This window comes from Arvicanthis niloticus, chromosome 10 (genome assembly GCF_011762505.2).
Source record: "Arvicanthis niloticus isolate mArvNil1 chromosome 10, mArvNil1.pat.X, whole genome shotgun sequence".
Lineage (NCBI taxonomy): Eukaryota > Metazoa > Chordata > Mammalia > Rodentia > Muridae > Arvicanthis > Arvicanthis niloticus.
The window spans coordinates 34,254,674-34,276,425 of record NC_047667.1 but is presented as its reverse complement, the minus strand read 5'-3'; the positions used below and the strand labels follow the sequence as shown (position 1 = coordinate 34,276,425).

Below are 21,752 nucleotides of genomic sequence, written 5' to 3'. Positions count from 1 at the left end.
ATAATTTCCATATCAGTATTTATGGCAAATATAAGCAAAAAATGTAAAGAGTCACTATAACTTTTTTTTCCACACATGGCTTCTCTGTGTATCCTGATGCTTGCTCTTTAGACTCAACTGGACTTGAAGTATAAGATCTGTCTCTGACTTCTGAGGCCTGGAATGAAGTCATGTGCCACCACTGCCCAGCATCTAACACTGAGTTATAAGGAATGTAAAGGACAAAAATAAGGACAACCCTTATAAAATTATTTTAATATGTAATTCTGATTATCTACTCTTTCAAAACTGAAGTCAACTTCTTCATTCACTTTGTGTGGAGTGTTATATGACAACTGCTGTACATAAAAAGTGCTGCGTGGACAAATCAAAGTACCTCTTCACACCAACACTGAAAATATCCAACCAGGAGACAGTATTTTTCATTTTAAAGCAATTATTAATGACAATTGCATCATTAGAGAAGCACAAAAGCATTGGAAATGCTATAACCCAACTCTGAAAAGGTGGAATTTAAACCTTCATTTTTAAGGTCTGAACATGTTACTTAAGTCACAACGAAAACACGAGGAAGACAAACGAAAATCAGTTTAAATTTCCCAAAGACCAAGCAGTAATGACCCTTGCAAAGACTCTCCAGATTTTTTTTTCTTCCATACTTTAAATGTTGTGACCCAAGTAATGATTTTGATGAAACTCAAAACCTGAAGAAACATGTAAACAGTCTGCTATTCACACATAATTGGCCAATAGACCAAGCCACCAAAGCAAGCACACAGGGTATCTTAGACCTCCAGAGAGAGACCACAGTAAACATAGACCACTGCTTTCTTGTCAGTCTGCCTGTCTGTCAAAAATCTTGTATGGCTCAAATGTTAGACATTCACAGTCTTAAAGTCCAATATCTTTATAGTGTTTGTAAGGCGAACATCTTAAACCAGCCAATGTTTACAAAAATGCACAACTAGAAATCTCATACATTTTTGTGTATCTGATAAATTTAGACACAGACATTAGAAGATTCTTAATATATATAACTGTCTTTAAAGGTTCAGAGTAAGGCGCTTTTTTTTTTTTCTCTTGCTTTTTAGACATGATCTTGCTTTGTATGGACTAAGGCATTTTTTGGGGGAAAGTGCAACAATAAGTTTAATTTGTATATGCTCTGCATATTCTGCAAATATGGTCTGCAGATAAGGCTTATAAAATTTTTCTTTATTCTATATAAAAGACTATGCACAGACCTGAAACACACTGCCCTCTGGTGCACATACTGTATAAAATAAAATAAAATATTTATAGAACATTATCTGAGTAGTCACAGACAGGAAAATGACAAGTTAAAATTTATTCTTCATAAATGCCAACAACTGGCAAAGTCTTCCTAAAAGAAACAATCCAAAGCAATAATTTGCATAAACATGCAAATATAAATATGATTTAATACACTTAAGTGACACCTAATAATCATCTGTTCAATGAACTCTCTGGGCTGTGTGGGAATAAGCAGCTTTTGCTTGTTTTCATATACGACTTCTTTCATACAACTTACTTAGACTTCACGTTTTTAAAAAATGGCAAATGATAACAAACATATATCCTAGACATTTTTTTGTTGTTTGCTATCATATCCATCTGATGCTCATTTATATTAATACTTTCGCTTTTTCTTCAAGCTTACGAATATACAATTACTTTCTTGTAAACTTGGTTAAGTTGACAAAACTTCTCAGTGACTAGTACAAGATTTTATTCCCATTTAGGCTAAGGAAATGTGCCATAGACTAATAAAAGTTTTAAAAATTAACTTGAAAAACACATGCTATGTAATGAGAAATAGCTTGCAAGAAAACTGGTTTGTATATTCAAATTTGAGTTACATAACCAGTTGCCTATTATCTAATAATTTTTTACACCTACAAGAATAATTTTTAAATGCCAAGAAAACATCACTATGGTGTTTACTCAATGATAGCCCTTCTGTTACTTTCCGTTGGAACAGCCCTTATTTACACACAACCTCCATGTATGGTATTTGTAATTGCCTTCCCTTCATACCTGTATATCTTGTATCTTGTGCTAAATCCCTGTCGGCTTCTGTCCACAAAATCTGTATACTCCTGTGAGCGATGGAAGGGTCCCTTATCAGAGAGGAGCCAGTCGAAGGGGCTTGTGGCATGCTGGTCAGAGACAGCAGCAACCGCTAAAACCCAGCAATGAAGACTCAGTACTATCCACTCCCATAGAGCCATCAGAGAGGACAATTCAGCACCAGCTCTGCGCCGCCATATCATGCTTCCACTGGGGACTTAGAGCCTTCATCCTCTCAGTTTTCCCTCAACACCTAGACAGAATACACAGGTAATTAGTTACTCTGCAAGAGACTGCATCAGATGAGGTGTTGAGCTGGTAAACTTTTATTTTAGATAGGCTATTAAACTGTTTTTAAATTAGATGATAGCAGAATTGAAGAAGAAGAAAAACAAAATCACCTTTTGTTTCATAGCTGTATATTTGTATCTAAATTTCTACTTCAATAGAAAGTAAAATCATTAAGTAAATTACCGGCCATGTCATAACAATGCCATCCAGTGGATTATTCATTAAATGTCTTAAGCAGCAATGAACTTGAACAAATATTTATTTTTCTGCTAACTTATTGGCAAAATTCTACATAATCAAAGTAATAGCATTTGTTTATTATATTATTATATAAAACTATATAAAATTTACATTAAATGAAGCAAATAAATAAGTGCACAATAAATTTTGACAATAGATTTATTTGGTATTTTATAATTTAGTTTTAATACTTATGTGATATTTATATATATAGTATATATATAAATACTTATATATATATACTATATAATATATATATATTATATAGTATATATATATAAATATATATATTTATATATATAGTATATATATATAATATATATATATACTAACATAAATAGAGAGATAGAGAGATATTAGATATAGATAGATATAGTGTGTGTATGTGTATGTGGCATTAATGTGTCTGAATACAAATATACATGGGCTACAGCAAATATGTGAACATATTTACTGTATACACACAACCTCAGATGTGTGTTCTTCTTGCCATCTGCTTTGTTTAAGGCAGGCTACTCTGTACAAATGCTGGTAATACTTGCCTAGGGGTTTTTGGATTTTCCCTCTCGGTCTTTCTCCTCTTCAAAGGAGTGTTGGATTTTCATATGTGCATGCTACCACTCATGGCTTAAGTTGCTCGTTAGTTTATTTTTTGTTGCTTGGTTGGTTAGTTTTGAGATTCACCCCAATTCAGCTGACTGAGCATAATCAGCTCTTATAATTTTTTCAGGGTATCTGCTTTTTGTTTGTTTTATTTTTGAGACAAAATTTGTAGAACAGGGTAGCCTCCATTTCAACCTATCTGTGTCCGTCTCTTGTCTCTTTAGTGTGTGTACCATTACACCTATCTATTTTAGCTGTTTTGAGAAATGCATTTTAAATAATCAGATAACATCTATATAATCTAACTAACTGTGGAATAAAATAATTACTCAGAGAACACAGTAATACATAAATATCTGTACAAATCAAGCATGTGTATATAGACAGATAGGTAATATCCAGCTATGTCAATGTTTATGATAGAGTAAGAAGAGTACTAGACCAGAAATATATTTTTCATATTTACTTAAACCATTGACTTTATCACTGATAAAATTATAATTAATTCTTTTTCAGAGAGTTAAAAATATCCAGGTATATACCTTGTCTTATCCAAACATAAATGTATACAGTTCTTGTGAACACAGAAACTAAACAATATATAATACTCACAAACTTTGACATTAAATACATTATATTATATTATACTCATCCAAGAATAAAGTAAGTGATATATAATCGAAGCAAATACCATCAGTGTGTAATTCTACAAATAATTCTGTGCCAGGCTGATAATATGGTATTCTCTGTATTATGCACAACAAGTTCTAAAAATACTTGAATTCAGCTTTCTTTCTCATTCACTTTTTTAAATGATATTATAAAGAGTTCACATCATCAGTAGTAGAAAGTTTTAGAGTAAAGGATTTAGCCAGCAGAATCATTCATAAAATAACCAAACTTCAAAATTTTGTAAACTACTTTATAATTGCTTGCATGTCTTTTGCATTCAGATGAGAATTTAATAGCCTTAATTTACTGTTCTATCTGCATCTCCCAATATTTTATTTCAATCTTAAACTACTTTGATAAAAGAGCTATTTAGAAATAATTTGTAACTAAAAATATCTAATAATGATAACGAAACCACAAGACTTGGATCACAATTTTGAACTCTACAAACTGACAGAAAGTGTTTACAAAGTATATTGACTTTCCCAATCCCATTAAATAGCTCCACTCTGCTGATTAAGAACTACTCTTTTGTAAGCAACATAGAAAATTATCATGTGGCAGTATTTTTAAAGCAGTTCATAACCAAGCCTTATATGATATGATAGAGGTAGGAATATATGTGAATTATTTTACAGCCACTGCTAATTTATAAGCATCACTGTCAAATTAGTCAATTCAAAACTTCCAAATGTCTTAGGTAAAATTACTCTATTTACAGATTGTCTCACTTATATGGGAATTATATCTAAATAACTTTGCTATTAATCTGCAGTCATTGCATTCTGTATATGGTGTAATAGCCTTGGCATCAATAAATGTCTTTCATCTATGACAAGCATTCGTGAATTTCTACTCTATTTTATAAAGCACTGGATTTTAAAATTTTCCAGTAAGAATCTGTATTTCACAAATGAATTCAAACCATAAATTTAAAGCCACTATTTGTTTTAAATCTGTGTTAAATATATAATTTAAAAGGTAATGATTTTGATTTGAAAGAAATCTGTAGTCACAATGTCTTCCAGAGCTTTCTGATTAACAAAATATACTTGTAACCAATCTGTTGAAAATATATAAACAAAGATGATTTGTATGACTAATAACTTAGAAAAATGATATACTGAAAACACTACCAATTCATGCTCAACTTCCTCAAGAATAATATTCTAGCATTTGGGCAGTCCAGGTTTGGTTAAAAGATCTTGCTTTAATTCATAATTGCTGTGGCAATGTCCTTATACGTTCTTAAGCTTCTTTTGTGCCTTGGTTTCCTCATGTGAGCTGGGCACACCTCACTGGTTTTTGCTATTGGACTGAATGATAGACTTGCATCAACCCTTCTATAAAAGAAGGTTTTATGATGTATTTTCTAAAGTACAACATAGAGCTGTTTTGCCCTGTATTTTGCTGATACAGTTGTAGATATTATCTGAGAATAAATGTACTACTACAGATGGACTATCACAGGATCCAATAATGAAAAAAAAAAGCAATAAGGTAATAATCAAATTCATCAAATTTCTTCCTCAGATTAAAAAAAAATCTGTAAAGTGATCTTGACCTCATCATAACTATAAAATTAACTGACTAATAATGGAACTAAAATTGTCCATTCAAAATATTTTCCAGAACCTTTAATTGTCTAGAGTTCTTTGTTTATTTGTTTGTTTGTTTGTTTGTTTTTGGAAAAGAGAACAATAAAATAAAATGAAGAAAAAGACAACAAATCATAAAGTTAAATAGAAAACCACAAAATTATAGTATGATATGTATTTTTATATTTAGTATTGCTAAATTGTCCTTTCTATAACATAAGGAAGTAAATACTGAAACTCTCACTTTTTAAAAATATGTACATATAATATACTTACAAATTTCGTTTTATATAATAACACTCTATATTGATTGTTATTCATTCTAAATTTATTTTTAAAATAGCAATGATCTTTAAAAATCTATGCTGCATAAAACATGAAAATGACATGTGCTACAATGTCTAATAATAATTATTATTATTATTACAGACATTAAAGTAGATATTAACAACTCCTTCTTAGCTCTCTGTGATTCTGATTCCATTTTAATACCTTATGTTTATCTACATTAAGGATATAAAATGTATATGAAATTCACAAAATTTTAAATATTATAAAATATTTTTCATAATACTAACATTGAATTTCTAAGATGACTGAAAGCACGAATATAAAGCCCAATGTTAAGGATTACTCATCAAGGAAGCTACTTTCGCACTGTTATCAATGATTGCAAACTCACAGATGAAAAAGAGGGACATAGAAGGCTTCTTTTATGATCCCTTCCCACCTCCAAAGAAACAGTCTGTACAGAAAGCCATCAAAGAGAAGTCCTAAAAGTTGTGATAAGAATGCCAAATTGTAGTTCTTTGCAAATGATGGTTTCTGAGAGAACTGCAGGTAGGGAAGGACTCAGTTTTCTTTAAGATGACTAGGAATTTTATCATGTTCCAGTGAGCATACAGGGAACACCAATTGAACTTGTGAGTTTTGTTTGTTTGTTTGTTTGTTTAATTCTAAAATCATAAATCAAAATATCATGTTATGAAAAACAAAATAAAAGAACAAAAGCTACAAAAAGTCAAAAGAAATCACAGACTTTACAGAATTAACAGACTTTACACTGGTGGGCAATGTCTAAGACATCTTTGACATTGCAATGCATTTTTCATTAACATAATGGATGCAAAGTAATAACCATTATTATTTTGGAAACAACAAAAAACTGTATAATTTCTCCATAGAGATATATTATTTTTATTTATATTGACTTCTGCTCATGTACATATATTTTCATAAAATAATTCCATCAAACATTCCTACTTAATTTCAACCATTGGAAAACCCAAGACAAGTTGACAGACCAGCATAATAAACACATTTTTCAATCACTCATTCTCTCTCTCCCATACACCTTGCTGCCCAAGTCACATATAGAGTCAGAAATTCTAAGAAACAGTAAAAGGCCAGGGAAAGATCACATATTTCTAGAAGACTGTATAGCAGCTTTTAAACCTCATGCCTCATGAAAGTGCCACACTATTCCACAGCCTTTGCTTCTATGCTTAGCAATGTAAACATAAAAGACACAAATTATAAAATAAATATGTTAGCCCTTCAAATGTTATATTTATTTTAAAACTCATGTTTATAAAATATATTAATTTATGGAAGACATTTAAAATATAAAATCAAGTAATAGATTTATCTATAATATTCTGAAAATTAAAGTAAATTGAGTATAATTTATATAATACATGAGTATAATTTAATTACTGGATATTAAATAAATACAGCTCTAAAACAAATATGTGTTAAATATATAACTTTATAAGAAATAAATAGTCGATTAACACATATGTATTTAGCTCTAATTTTTTAGCAATTTTTCTGAACAGTGATTACTCAGTTGCAACGTGGTATAGCTCATAATTGAGAAAGCCATAATAAATATGAATATTATGGTTTATCTACAATGTGAAAATGTGATAATTTGTAGATGGATATAGGCTACTGTTGTGGCTAGGAATACTGCTTCTCTGATGAGGCATATACTACTACGGAAATATTTCTGTTCTGAAAACAGAACCTGGTTTTTCTGCTATATCCGCAAGGGCATTTAACTGCAGAGACATCACTCCAGCTACAAGCAAAACAGTCTTGGTATTAAAAATCATTGACACAAGTATAAAAGTGATTAAATATTTCATACCACATCATTGAAAAGGGGTAACAAGATCAGGCATATTATCATGACTGGAGAACACAAGAAATATTTTGGCTATGCCATTTTCTTTATAATTTCTATTGATAAAAACATGTGTTACTATCAAACAGATCCTCTTCAAGAAGAAGCAAGAATAGGTCTCAAGTGAGACTCTCAATATGTACTACACCGTGTTGTTACTCTTAGCTTTGATAATAATAAAATGGAGACTGAATTTTGAAAGCTTATAATGCCTTTTTTTTTTTTTTAGAAAGTTCACGAGGATTGATAATTTGGAATGGCATCCATAATTAAGATTGGAGAAAATGAATAGGACTGACAAAATAGTTTTACCCTTACAACAGTTTTGTCAACCAAATTAACCACTACTGAACCCTCTGATATGACAAGCCTGTCACTAATATTCTCTTATTTTCCTCTTCAGAAAATATACAACATGGTATATGTTAGTATATTTCGGTGTATTTTTTGTAAAAATGAGGTTTTTAATAAATGAGTCAGCATTGGAACAAATGTTAAATTTGAAAAACATGGCTACATAAACATAAAACAGCAAGTTTCTCCCGTGTATGTGCTTGTTGGTGTTTCTACATAAGTGTGCCTGTTGGCACTTGTTTTTGAGTCCTAGTGACTTGTGATGTTACATTCTTTATTGCTTTAGTGAAATACTCATGGTAGTGTACAATTTTGGACTTAAAATATCCTAAAACTATTTTACTTATACTGGGCATTGGAGTTTTAAAAGGTGATGAATTATAAAGTGGTGAAATAAACTAGATTTTGTCATTTTATTGACAAAATGAATTTATGAACATGTTACAATCTTTACCCATATATGACATTTTACACACATACATGACTACCTTCTTCCCTTCATTTTAGTGGGTATGTAGAATGATTGCTTGACCTCTGTGATTTTCTCAGAAGTATCAAACAGTAATATGTAGAAGTGGGAATATTCTAACACTAGCTATGCCTGTATTCTTGACATAAATGAGTACTATAAAAATAATTTATTTTGCATTGTTAGCTTTTTTCAAAAATTAGAATGTATTTGTGAAACTTTTAAAGCAAAACAGCTATAAATCACAAAGAGAAAGATATCTCAAATGCCATAAAATTAACTAGACTAGCTTCGTGGACTAAATAAAACTATCAGTCATAGAAACATTGAAATTAAAATTATTTTGTAATAATAAAGATAACTTCCTTTAACAAATTAATTTATCATAATCCTTAAGTATTAAAAATAAGAATATATCAGATTGATAGATTAAGGATATATTAGATTGATTCTTCAGGAATTTCTAAACATTTTCAATATTCTGGTGATAGTCTCTTCATAGTTTTGTTCATCTCTTCAGAATACAGAGTCTTCTTTTCAGCCTTTGCTTAGCACATTCTGTGGCTCCTAACACTACATGCTATTTTGTACATAGTAAATTTTTTGCAGATATGTTGAGTTTAACTCTTCCCATCTAGCTTTATAGGCTAGTTCACTATGTTTTCTGATACTAGAGATCCCCACTCTATTTATCTACAAGTACTACATAATTATTCATTTTTAAATTCTATGACAAAGATATTCTTCTAGATCTGACTCCAGTCTAGTTTCTCTGAATTGTATTTTTTATAGGTCCTTAATTGGTGTCTCTCCCATTCACTTTGTAATATGAATTTTCTCACATCATTCACATCATATAGGTTAAAGCTCCCCCATGTAAGGGAATCTTTTTATATATTTACTTCTGTTAAGCCTCGATTCCAGAGGGCTATTTCTCCTTATTTATTTTAACTCAGAAGGTAGCACAGTGCCTCTGAATTACAGCTCTAAGTGCTTTCCATCTTAATGAGGGTGAGTATTCCTGTGGGAAGTACATACTGCAGAGGGAAGTAATCTCCTGCTTGATCCTGTCAATACAATCTTGTCCTACCAATAAAGAGGGCATTAAATGCTGCTGCCTAATGGTAGAACTGATTAGGAAAAATGAAGAGAAGGTGAGTTTCATTCCTTAACAGTGTCCAGTGAATGAGAAAACGGTTCTTACTAGCACCAAGTGTGAGAGCCATTTGGGTTACCAGATAGCTTAAAACATGGGTGTTTGCAGGATGGGTGAGCAAATTGCAAATATTGCAAAATACATAGTGGGAATCATAAGGAGTCACAGAACAACAGTCACATGAAATCTGTTTAGAATAGATGTTGGGAAATTAATTTTGTTTCAGTTGAACTCAATTCTAGTTTTAAAAGAATATTTGAGGAGTCTAGACATTACAAAAATTTATTACTCTTGCAAGAGAATCTGGGATTTGTTCTCAGGATACACATGGTGACCCTCACCCCTCAAATCTTGGGTTCAAGGGGATCTGCGGCCCTCTTCAGACCTCCATGAGCTCCAGATATGCATGAAGTGTACATATATATCTATGCAAAGAAAACAGTCATGCATATAAAATAAAATGACTTTAAAAAACTGAGGAAGCCGGGCAGTGGTGGCACACGCCTTTAATCCCAGCACTTGGGAAATAGAGGCAGGTGGATTTCTGAGTTCGAGGCCAGCCTGGTCTACAGAGTGAGTTCCAGGACAGCCAAGGCTACACAGAGAAACCCCTGTCTCAAAAATAAATAAATAAATAAATAAATAAATAAAAATAAATAAAATAAAAAAACTGAGGAAATATGATAAAACTGTGATGAAGATATTCTTCTGGATCTGACTCCCTTCTGGCTTCTCTGAATTGTATTTTTATAGGTCCTTACTTGGTGTTTGATGCTTTCATTTCTGCAAGCATTGTGTGCTACATACACTTTCGTAGAATCTAAACTTTCCACAGAGGAACACCCTATTTATCTGTCTGGGTTCCTTGTCTTGAAATTTCCAGGTGATTTCTCATCACTTTGGAAAAAATGTTGAGAAATGTTTTAAGCAAGCATCTTCTTTCATCTGATCTTCTGTCTGTTCCTTTATCATCCGCTGACTCATCTACTAAAATCTTCTGCTAAGAACTGAATCAAACATTACTTTCTTACTATAAAATCCCATTAAAATAGTCCTTGCAAAATACCTTACCATTTTTAACAAGAGTCATGAAGAACTTTAAAAGCAACTGGTAATATATTACAATTAATATAGTCTAGTCTCAGAACAGTGAAACAGAAGACAATTTAAGATAAAGGTTAAAAGAACATACATTTAGGAACAGAGTGGACATTAATTAATTAATTAATTAATTAATTGCAGACATTAAGATTCAAGGTGGCTTTACCATTCATTGTTTCTTGGAGAGTCTTATATCTTATAATTCATATCTTTATAATTTTATCAAAATAAAACTCAAAGATAATTATCATTTTTCTCTTCATTTCATGAATAGCATCCTCAATTTTCTTTTAGTAAAGATTGACTCTGAAATGCTTTAAAAATTGTGTTATTATAAAACAATTTGCAAAATGGTCACTATAAATTGTTCAGCAAAAGAAATAATACTTTTTAAAACTAAAATCATACTAGAAATAATCTGATTAACCACACTGAAACGAAGCCAGAAAACTTTAGAATTGGGTTACTGGATAGACAATATTTTTGTATTGGGAAAGACCAAGAATACCTCAGAGTTTACCAAATCTGCAAAGAAATGTCACTGCATACTTAGAAGCTATTTTGTAGAAAGAAAAAAAAAAGTAAATAATAATGTGATTTTTGGCTACACACATAAAAAATACTAAGTTTATTTAACATTGAAGGAAGATCCAGCTTTTAAAAATGCTAATCAGTTCATGAATATTCACATCATAGAAAATTCTTTAAAATTAATGATAATTATTATCAGATAAAATTTCAGTTAATCATTATCCAAGTATAAAAAAAATTTAAGTATCTAGTGCTCACAATTTTTTTGGTAGCTCCCAAATATGTCTTCTTTCTCCTATTTACAGATGCAACTCCACCCACAGGGTAATTCCAAGATATATTACACAGCATGAAACAAGGATCTGCGACTCCTCCCCTCCCCCAGCTATACCTATAGTATCAACAACAGGGTCCCACAGGGTGAAGGGCCTTATAGAATGTCACATACAAATACTTAACTATAATAAAAAATAAAGTTTATGAATACAGTACTTGTGGTGTCAATCTGAGTTTTTTTATTTATCTTAATTATTAAAGCTAAATGAGCTATTAAATTAAAATATTCTTGATTCAGGTAATATAGAATGTTTTGACAAAAATTGAATGAGATCATGTAAGGTTAGAATTCTAACACTTTTTTCTCAAGTTTCCTGATTTCTTTGTCTATTTAATTTGTTGCCTTTAATATACATGATAAAAATATATTTTGAATCGACCTTTTTCTATGCTGAAGCATTAAAAATTCATCTTCTTTAAAGAGATATATATTTACAATATCAAGATTAGATATTCATGACAATGAATGTATGAGCAAGCATCACATTTCTCTTAATGGCTTAATGAGTACAGAGAATACTTCAGATAACAAAGAGTTTTAGGTCTCTGCCTTACCAGTTCTGAGATCAGCCGTGTTTCTGTTGTTTTTCTAAGGCTTCATGTTCAAAATTATCACCTTTTAAATACACAGCTTTTGTTAAGAATCAAAAATAAAAACATAGCAGAGGCTATCTTCACTAAGCAAACTAATTAGGAATTACATATTTAAATGTACCCAGTGCTCTCTAGTACCTTCTGAACACCTAATAAACAAAGCCAGAAATGCATATATTTCTAATAGAATGATGTTTCTTCACTAACCTTAACATATCTGACCTGGTTGACAGACATACTAGCTAATAAAGTAATCTCACATCACCTGATGTTAGTAAATACTGAGCTGAAACTAAGTTCTTTGTTTTTTCTAACAGAAAGCATCTGCTTGTATACTGTTCCTCAAAATAAAAATTTAAGAAAATTTGACATTGTCAAGAACAACTCGCTGCAAAATATTAATTTAAGGTCTGTAATAGTTTAAATATTATTAGGTTCAAATGATTATGCACTAAATTTTGATAGAGAATCAATGTAATTTTTCATTAGTATAACATATGTATACATATATGTTTGATAGCTTTCATATTTCAATAACCATCAAATTTGAAGAAAATTCAGAAAACAAAAAATAATGTGTGCATAATCTTGTCTGATGATTAGAGAAGAGTGACCACTAGATATTCCTGTTATGTTGTTATGCAATGAGCAGTAATTTGGAAATCAAATTAATAGAACATAACAGAAATTATTTCATAATGATAGTCACAGGAAAAGGTATTTACTACTCATACCTGAGTCCTAACTTAGTAATATCTACATTTTAATGATCAAATTTATCAATAGATAGAAAATAGCTTTGTTTATCTCAGACATGTCTAAAAGACAGCAATGTATAGCCAATTTTGGCCAATTTTGTGATGAAATAGCCATGTAGGAGGTGGATGGGTAGATTAAATTTCTGTTTGCGTTATGCACTAGGGATCATTAAAGATAAACAAGTATTTTAATAGGTCATCAAAACAGTTCTTGGGAGCAGCTGCCTCTTCCTTGAAATCAGAATTGATTCTTCAGTTAGCTATCGTCTGGATGGGTTTAAATGCAATAAAGGCAGTAGTGGTCTTTGGCTCTTATGCCAGCCTGTGCTCACACACAGGAAATTTTATATCTTTCAAATGAACACAACAATGACATGTTAAATCTTATGAGGGTTATGGTTGGTTAAAAAAAGATGCAAAAAAATCCACCATACTGGAATTTACAGCCATTACAAAATATGATCAAATTTGTTTTCCATATGGTTACTATTCAAATATAGTACTGTGTGTATATTATTCAAAAAAGATTGTTTTACATTTAAAACAATGATAGTCTATTCCCTGTGGTAAAGTTATGGAAATGGATTGTTATAATGGAAAGAGGAGGAGAGAGAACTGTTAATGCATAGGACCAGCAATGTATTAACTCACAGATACGAATAAAAGTTACTTTAATAAAAAAACTGCTTAATATTAATTCTAAAAATTATATCCTTCAAACAATACACTAGGAATTTTTCTTCACTATGTTTTTTTGTTTGTTTATTTTATTTTATTTATTTATTTATTTATTTATTTATTTATTTATTTTTTTGAGACAGGGTTTCTCTGTATAGCCCTGGCTATCCTGGAACTCTGTCGATCAGGCTGGCCTCGAACTCAGAAATCCACCTGCCTCTGCCTCCCAAGTGCTGGGATTAAAGGTGTGTGCCACCACTGCCCGGATTCACTATGTATTTTAAATTTCTGCTCTTTATCATTTATATTTTTTCACATTTTTAAACAAGTCAGATAGATTTAATCTTTGACTGAATTTGAATGGTGGGCTGATCCCTTGAAATGAATGCATTCTTTGAGTCTGCAAAACAAATTCCATCACAATTTTTTATTCAGGGATTTGTGTTATCAGTTTTTGATGCCGATTTTACTTGTATTAATGTTTTGTTTACATGTAACAGAGGCCAGAAGAAGGCACCAGATCTCATTAAACTGTAGTTACAGATACTTGTGAGCCACTGTTGCGTGCTGTAAATTTAATCAAGTTTCTCTTCAAGAATAGCAAATGTTCTTAAATGTTGAGCCATTTCTTTGGGTCCAGATGTTGAAAAACAACTTAAGGCATTATTTGAAAACTTCCATTTTGTTCAATATTAGCAGTAATAGACACCAATCTGCTCTTAGCTATTATTGCCACAGTGAACTGATTTTCATTTATATTAAACACTACATGATTTGGGGAAAACTTATCTTTATTATTCTATAAGATAATTACAAACACTACTTACAACACTCTTGAAATGCATTGTAATTATACCTTTGTATATTAACAACTGTTGGGATAGAGAATAAGAAATTCTATTATTGTAAGTTAGAACCATTCAATTTTAATGAAATGAGAAAACTCAAATTTGTCTACATATTAAGATGCTTGTTGGCATCAAAAATATATGTTGAGAAAGCCACACATTAATGACCTCAAGGTATCATTTTGCACACATGTTTAGGATTGCATATTCAGCTTTTCATAGCTTTTCTTATAAAATTGAAGTGACTGTTGCAACTGTTTAAGAAGATTTTCCTACTTTAAAAAATTTTTTTTGTTTTTGTTTTTGTTTCTTTTTTGTTTTTTTCCTTTCCCCGTATACACGTACAAAATTTATATTTCAGAGCTTATGTTTTTACCATGAGAATTTTTTAATGGATGTTTTATTTATTTACATTTCAGATGTTATTCTCTTTCCCTATCCCCCCTAGAAACCCCTTATCCTGGTCCCCCTCCTGTTACTTCTATTAGAATGTACACGCACCCATTGACCCACTCCCCCCCCCTTCCCCACCCTGCCTTCACAGGACCAAGGACCTCCTCTCCCACCAATGCATGACAAGGCCATCCTCCACTGCATATACCGCTGGAGCCATGGGTCCCTCCGAGCGTGTTCCCAGGCTGGCTGGTTTAGAACCATGTGGATTTTTACTCATTAAAGACACAACAGACACTTGAGTTCATCACCTAACCCAAACTCTTCCTAAATGCATTAGTTGTGTTATACATTTACATTAACTGATAGAAGGCCGTGTGCCAATTAGCATATCTCATAGCATCCACAAAGCTTCCTGCATTCAAAGTGTACATATATCAAATTTTACACAATAATAAACAACTAAAATAAACCTGATTTATTTTGCTTTATTTAGTTTTGTTTCATAGATGAGTTCTCCCTCCATATCTGAGACTGAGGTAAAACTGTGTATCTAGACTAGCTAGATTTGAGGTCAGAACAATCCCCTAGCTTTGGCTTCTGAAGTAGGGGATTTTAGGTAACAAAACAAATGAACAAACAAAAAACAGCTCCAACAACAAAAATTAAAAAACATGATTTGTTTAATATGACATCTAAATAAATCTATAATGTTCAAATACATTCTTCTTTAATATAACATTTTTGCCAAACTAGCTGATGTTTGTAAATTTCATTTAAACTATTTTAAATAAAAATTGTGTTTGAATATAAAAGTGAATCTATAAAAAAATTATGTGATGTACTGTCCACTACTTGAAATTGAGCAATATAAAGTCCATGCTTACTCAGTTCTGTTCTTTCCAAGGCTAGATTGTTTTTTAATAGTGTAATATTCTATAGATAGATTTAAAAATTAACAAGATGCAAGAGTCCAGAAAAGTTAATAAAAACTAGCTCAATCCTGATGAGGTTGGCTGATATAGAATTCAAGAAGAATAAGTCTATCTGTAAGCATTTCCTCACAGTAAATCTATAATGGAATTTAAATGAAACACACCATTATGAGAGAATAATTCTTACATAGCATAGTGCTATAATGCATTTGAATGTAATGTTCATATATTTATTAATCCAATCAATAAATGTGTATTTTATAGATTTAATTTGCTGGAACTATAATATGATAGTTCCTTTATTGGCTATTAAGGAAAATTTGTAATAATTTGGGTGCTCTTAAGGCATCTGGGTAAATTAGGGTTTATACATTAAAACAATACTTAAAATAATTTGTAAAATAGGTCAGACTAAAGATAAGTATATTTTAAACTGTAGGTATAATAAGCATTTAAAAATAATAAATTAAAATAAAAAAATTAATTTTGAATAGATGTATTCTCAAGTATGTAGATTATATATCACTTACTACATCTCAATTTATTTTTCCTTAATTGAAGATAAACCTCTAAACAACACACTGATACCATCCCTAAATATGTAGAAATGCAACCCATCCATCAAAATGTTTTAATTATGTACATCCGTCTTTGAAGAAAATAAATTTGTTGCTGGATCATTACAATTGGGCTTGTGTCACTTATTAAAGAATAAAAATTTTGTTATTTGAAGATAAATTAGTAATCACTTGAAAACTCTTTGCACTATTTATTATAAACATAAAATAATTATCTGTGAAAACCTTTCAATGGAATAGAATATTTCTGAGAAATTGAATACAAATGTTCTTAATGGCTCATTAAATATTTTTGAAAAGGATATGAGAGCCTTAAAACATAATTGTCAATTATATTTGAAGAGCATTGTGAGGGGTTATGTTTGCCATTTGATACCATTAAGAAAGCCATGAACTAGTTCTAGCTAAATCTTTCAAGTATTGATTGAATGGAAAGCTCATTAGTACTCAGATTCAATTTTAACTTCAGAGACTCAATTTTTTTCTTATAAGACAGAATAAACATTGTTATGTTTTTTTATTATTTTTAAACAATTAAAATCAGCCACTAAAAAACAATGATATTAAAACAGAAAGGAGTGTTTCTCTCTTTTGCCCTCAATGGAAATTTAGAAATTTAAATGTAGAAGCCATAAAATGATATAATATACATAATGATATATTGAAATACTTTCCAGAATAATACTCCAAAGTGTCTAAAAGAAAGTCACAAAGTAGTTACTAAATTAATACACTATTAAGATGTCATTTTTCTTTATTTTATTAAATGGTGAATATATAAAAGATACTATAAATTACAATATTTATTTTTCTACTTTAATATTATTATATGGTAATACTTTTTATTTCATTTGAGGATGGAGATTATCAAATTGATAAATATAAATCCAATAATAATCAACATTTTCTTTCATTAATTGTCAGCAAGAAGGCAGCCATGTAAAGGCTCATTTTCTAAAAGTGTCTGTACTTTCTTACAATTATAAAATACAAGGTAAATATACTGTCAGTAAAACAATAGCCCTGGTGCCTCAACAAGTGTGTTATTTTACTTTTTAAAAATAGAATAAATATAGAACACAGATGGCACTATTACACCCTAGACAAAGAATATTTCATAATCACATTCAAATAGTTGAGTCAACATTTGTTCTTAAGAAGTTATAACATTATCATGAGACTAGGAAACCCAAAGATATGAGAATCTTTTGATTGGATGAATTATGGTATTTTTGCAACAAGGTTTGCCTTTAACTTCTTTCAATTTTATCTTGGCATGTTTTTAGAAATTATTCTCTCCTTTCTGTTATTCATGAGAGAAATGAGAAAACTAAATTAAAACTGTTGGGAACAAGTTTTATTAGGGCAAGTCTATAAATGAGGTAGATCTGAAGTGGAGATGCAGAAGACAGTCTACCAACAATCAAGCTTCCCTGAGAACTTCATCTTCAGAGGGGAAGCATGATCGTGGAGTCTTCGAAAACTATATTACTGATCCCAAATCCTGAATGTAATTACAAACACACATGGGCTTTTCTTTTATATAAAAAAAAAAATAGGTATATGTTAATCTTGTCACATATTGTTATCATAGTCTCATTTATGGTGGAAGTATTTTGATATTAAAGTCAATTTGTAATATTAATAAAAATGTTTGAATCTTGCTCTAACCAGTATCTTCTCATTTGAAAAATCACAGGAACATAATTTTTAACAGTAAGAAATAAAAGTTATAGAGTCCCCAACTATGTTTCTTCTCGCTCTTGTAGAACACCCCTATGAAGAAGTATTTGGGGAAGCACTTGTACTGCATTTAATAATACACCAATCAAGTAACTCAGTTAATTGTAAGAATAGTATGTGCATTTTTATATGAGTCTGAACACCTTGCTTTAATATAAATGCTTCTTTCAACTTAGATTTGATTTACTTAGCTGTACTACACCAATAATTTTGTTGAAAACAATCAACAGGTCATTAATTTATAAATCATACATTTACACAATAACGTTGGCTTTCATAAAACAAGATAGCCTATGAGAGGATGAAATAATATCTGATCTGGTTAAAAGTAAATGAAATTGATCCTTGAATGATATCCTATATATTTTACTGCAATACTATGACTTAGACAATATTTCACATAAGTATATTCTACATCAATCCAAAATTGAATACAGATGCACACATCCACATAGAGACATTATGAGCATGTTTTTTTACAACAAATTCCAGAGATTAAAATGCAAAAGACCTGCCTGGCAAATTGAAATGTGTTAATGACTTTCTCTTGTAGGGTTAAAAACTACCATTTGCTTCAAACTAAGAAAAGTACTATAACTTTGCAGTTTTCCAACCAAAAGTAGCAAATATTCTTATTTATTCAATATTTTATCAGTGAGCCTTACAAGCAGAAAAAAAAAATATTGATTCAGAGGTCCACGTCAATAAATGTAAGCACTAAAATTATTTCCACAGATATTGTAAAGATAATTTCCTAGACAAAATGCTATTAGCAACTGGCATGCTTTTATGATGGTGTCTTATTAATTTGTTGAGTTTTGTGCTTCACTATCTGTAAATTCTCAGCTTTTTCAATTATAACCAGAATATAACAAAATAAAGACAGTAATAATAAAAAATCTTTGGACCATGCAGATATATTATTCTAATTGAGTTAAATCTAATAATGAAAGAAATCTGTTGATTGCTCAACCTACATATCTATAAAACTTTGAATAAAAATAAAAGAAGTTTATTTTGAGCGTGTCTCCATAATTTTCTCCCTCTCCCATTTTTTTTTCAGTTTTTCAGTTGTTTTTCTTAGACTTAAACATATCTGCACCTGTGTTTCATTTAAAAGCCTGCCTTTGAGTAATCTCCTCTTCCTCCTCCAATTTTACAAGTCAGTTTAATACCAAACCCAAGTATTTTTAATACCTGAGCATTTTTGTTTTCAAGATTGAAAAGACAGTATAAGGATGTCCACAAAAACATTCTCTCAAGGAGTCAAAATTACTTTTTTAGTTTAAGAAGTGCTCCATAGTTCTCTCTCCTGTTGCCCTCTGTATAGGAAGGTTTGTGACCTCAGCAAAAGGCATGGTATAAGGTATTTCTGCAAGTGCCACTTCCGTATTTCATTAGGACTACCCACCCCTTCCTCTAACTCTCTACCTTCTCAATCACTGCCTCTTCCCCAGGTCCATTTTATGATTTTTTTCTACCATTATTCAACATTTAAATAAAATCCACATTTAAATGAATGCACATTTGAATCTATAAATGATATTAAGCACACTCATGAATGCGAATATTAAGAAGTTATGGATTTTAGAACCATCTAAAAATGCATGTCTTCTGTAGGTCGGAATGGAAGTATCACCACAAGATAGGTCAAACACAGACTAGAAGGTTGCTGATATCACATAGATATTCAGTTCTTACCTGGTTAACTGCATGATGACAAACAAACCAAAAGAAAAAGTCACCAGATTTTGAATCATCTGTCTCCACACTGTTGTGACAGCTTTACAGCTTGGGGTTTTCTTCCTTGCTTACATACATTTGTCTGGCTATCCTTTGCAAGGGATGCTAGGGTTAATCAGTAACCCAGGTCACCTCCTCCTCTTTTCCAACAGCTGTTTGACAGCTCACACAGCAGAGAAAGTGCTTCCCTCCCTCCCCCCCTCCCCCCTCAAGTAGAACCTACCCTGAATCTCCACACCAAGGCTCTCTTTACAAGGAGGTCCCTGCTCTGCTGGAGAACTGATCACGTTCTGGACCTAAAGGAAAGTACAAGGCTTTCAGCTTCAACTCTTAGGGACTAGGAGAACAGCCATCAAAGACTTCAACTCTCTTCTGTTTGGCCACAGACGCTGCAGAAACCCGCAGCCCTGAAGCGCCACCCCCTCCCTGGTGGTCATAGCCAGAGCAGAGAGCCCAGAAATGGGTCTTCTTCTCTCAACCCCACCTCCGGGGAAAAGGGGTTAGGAAAATAAAAAGAGAACTTTACAGTGGCTTTAACGTAAGCTTGTAGCTCCTGAGCCTCAGACTGCGGATAACATAGCATTCCAAGCCCTGGCTCCAAGTTGAAACCCAACTCACTTCAACCCGCCGCCCTCCGGATTCTGTGAGTTAGTGAAGGAAAGAAAGGCATGAGTGATGATTAGCAGTACTTAAACACTGATCTAAAAAAAGTCCTTCAGCTATCCTAAGCTCTACTAAACAGGCAGATAACAACAACGATCGGTGCTTTTAAAAACAAGGATCCTGGGAAGCATCGCGCGCTGTGCTTAGATTCAGCTCATGAAAATAATAAAGAAATTGCAACACAGAACAGTGTTAAGAGATTTACAGAAAAAGCAAGTCTTTCTTCCCCACAGAAGAGGTCTGAGAGCCCAGGAAGTCTGAACGTTCGACGTTGTGGAAGATTGAAAAGCCCTTGTGAACCTCACTCTCCTGGGCTGCAAATGTCCACCGCGAGCCGCAGGGCTGAGAGCGTAGCCTGCGCCAGCGGGTCGGGGACTCCATCCCCACCCTCGCGCTCCCGCACCAGCATTGAGCCTTGGACCAGCCAGGCTACTAAGCGCTTTGCCCTCCACGTCCCCAGAACCCAAGAGGCTTAGATGCAGCCTAGGGCCGCCGCGAAATCTCCAGACACACTCGCCTGTTGCTAGCCCTCTGGTTAAAGCATTCTTGGCTGCCAGAGCCTGTCTCTCCTGTCAGTTTCCCTCACAGAAGGCTGAGCTCCGGGTTCTAACACAGCAAAACGCACTTACCTAGACAGCGAACGTCTGTGCCTCACTGTGTCACACTGATTAAGCAGAAAAAAGGTCTGACTGCACTGAAAGTTTTCTCCTTTCTCTCTCTCTCTCTCCCTCCACCCTTGCGCAACAGCAGTAGTCCTCCAGAGAGGGTATTTGAATTGGCGAATTACACCAAAGCCTCTTTTCTTCAAATGAAGTCACGGACGCTAATGGCCCTGGCTTGTCAGGCAGGACGGATCGAACTGGCAAAGACAGCAGGTAGACTAGCGCTGGGTGAGGGACGCCAAGGGGTGCGGATCACTGTGTGAGCCCCAATTCCTCTTCCACTCGGTGGGAAGCAAGGGGGAAAGCCCTGGAATCTGAGGAGGGGGAGGGGGAATAGTGCGATGCTGCAGCTGGAGTACTTTTATGTCTGGAAGCTTTAAAGGCTTTTGAATTAAAAAGGAAGAAATCATTGCCTAGATTGTCGCGTCAGCCATCAATGACTGGAACAGTTCTTTCCCAGAAATTAAAAAGGAACACCCCCCCCCCTAAAAAAAAATCAAAATAACTTAGGAAGGAGAGACTTGAAC

General features: G+C 32.4%; 1 protein-coding gene across 5 annotated transcripts in view; it reads right to left on the bottom strand.

The window, feature by feature from the left end:
- Brinp3 (BMP/retinoic acid inducible neural specific 3) overlaps positions 1-21,752 on the bottom strand; it is a 373,430-nt gene that overhangs the window by 349,758 nt on the left and 1,920 nt on the right. Inside the window, exons 1-3 of one of the 5 annotated variants that reach the window (XM_076941307.1) lie at positions 21,193-21,483; positions 20,124-20,196; positions 2,059-2,344 (exon numbers count right to left, since the gene is read on the bottom strand). In XM_076941307.1, coding sequence (XP_076797422.1) covers positions 2,059-2,294 — 236 coding nt within the window. In that variant the 5' untranslated portion in view covers positions 2,295-2,344; positions 20,124-20,196; positions 21,193-21,483. Of the gene's footprint in view, positions 1-2,058; positions 2,345-19,858; positions 19,980-20,123; positions 20,197-21,192; positions 21,484-21,752 lie in introns of those variants that run through there. The other 4 variants (XM_034513172.2, XM_076941309.1, XM_076941310.1 and 1 more) reach the window with 4 other exon arrangements.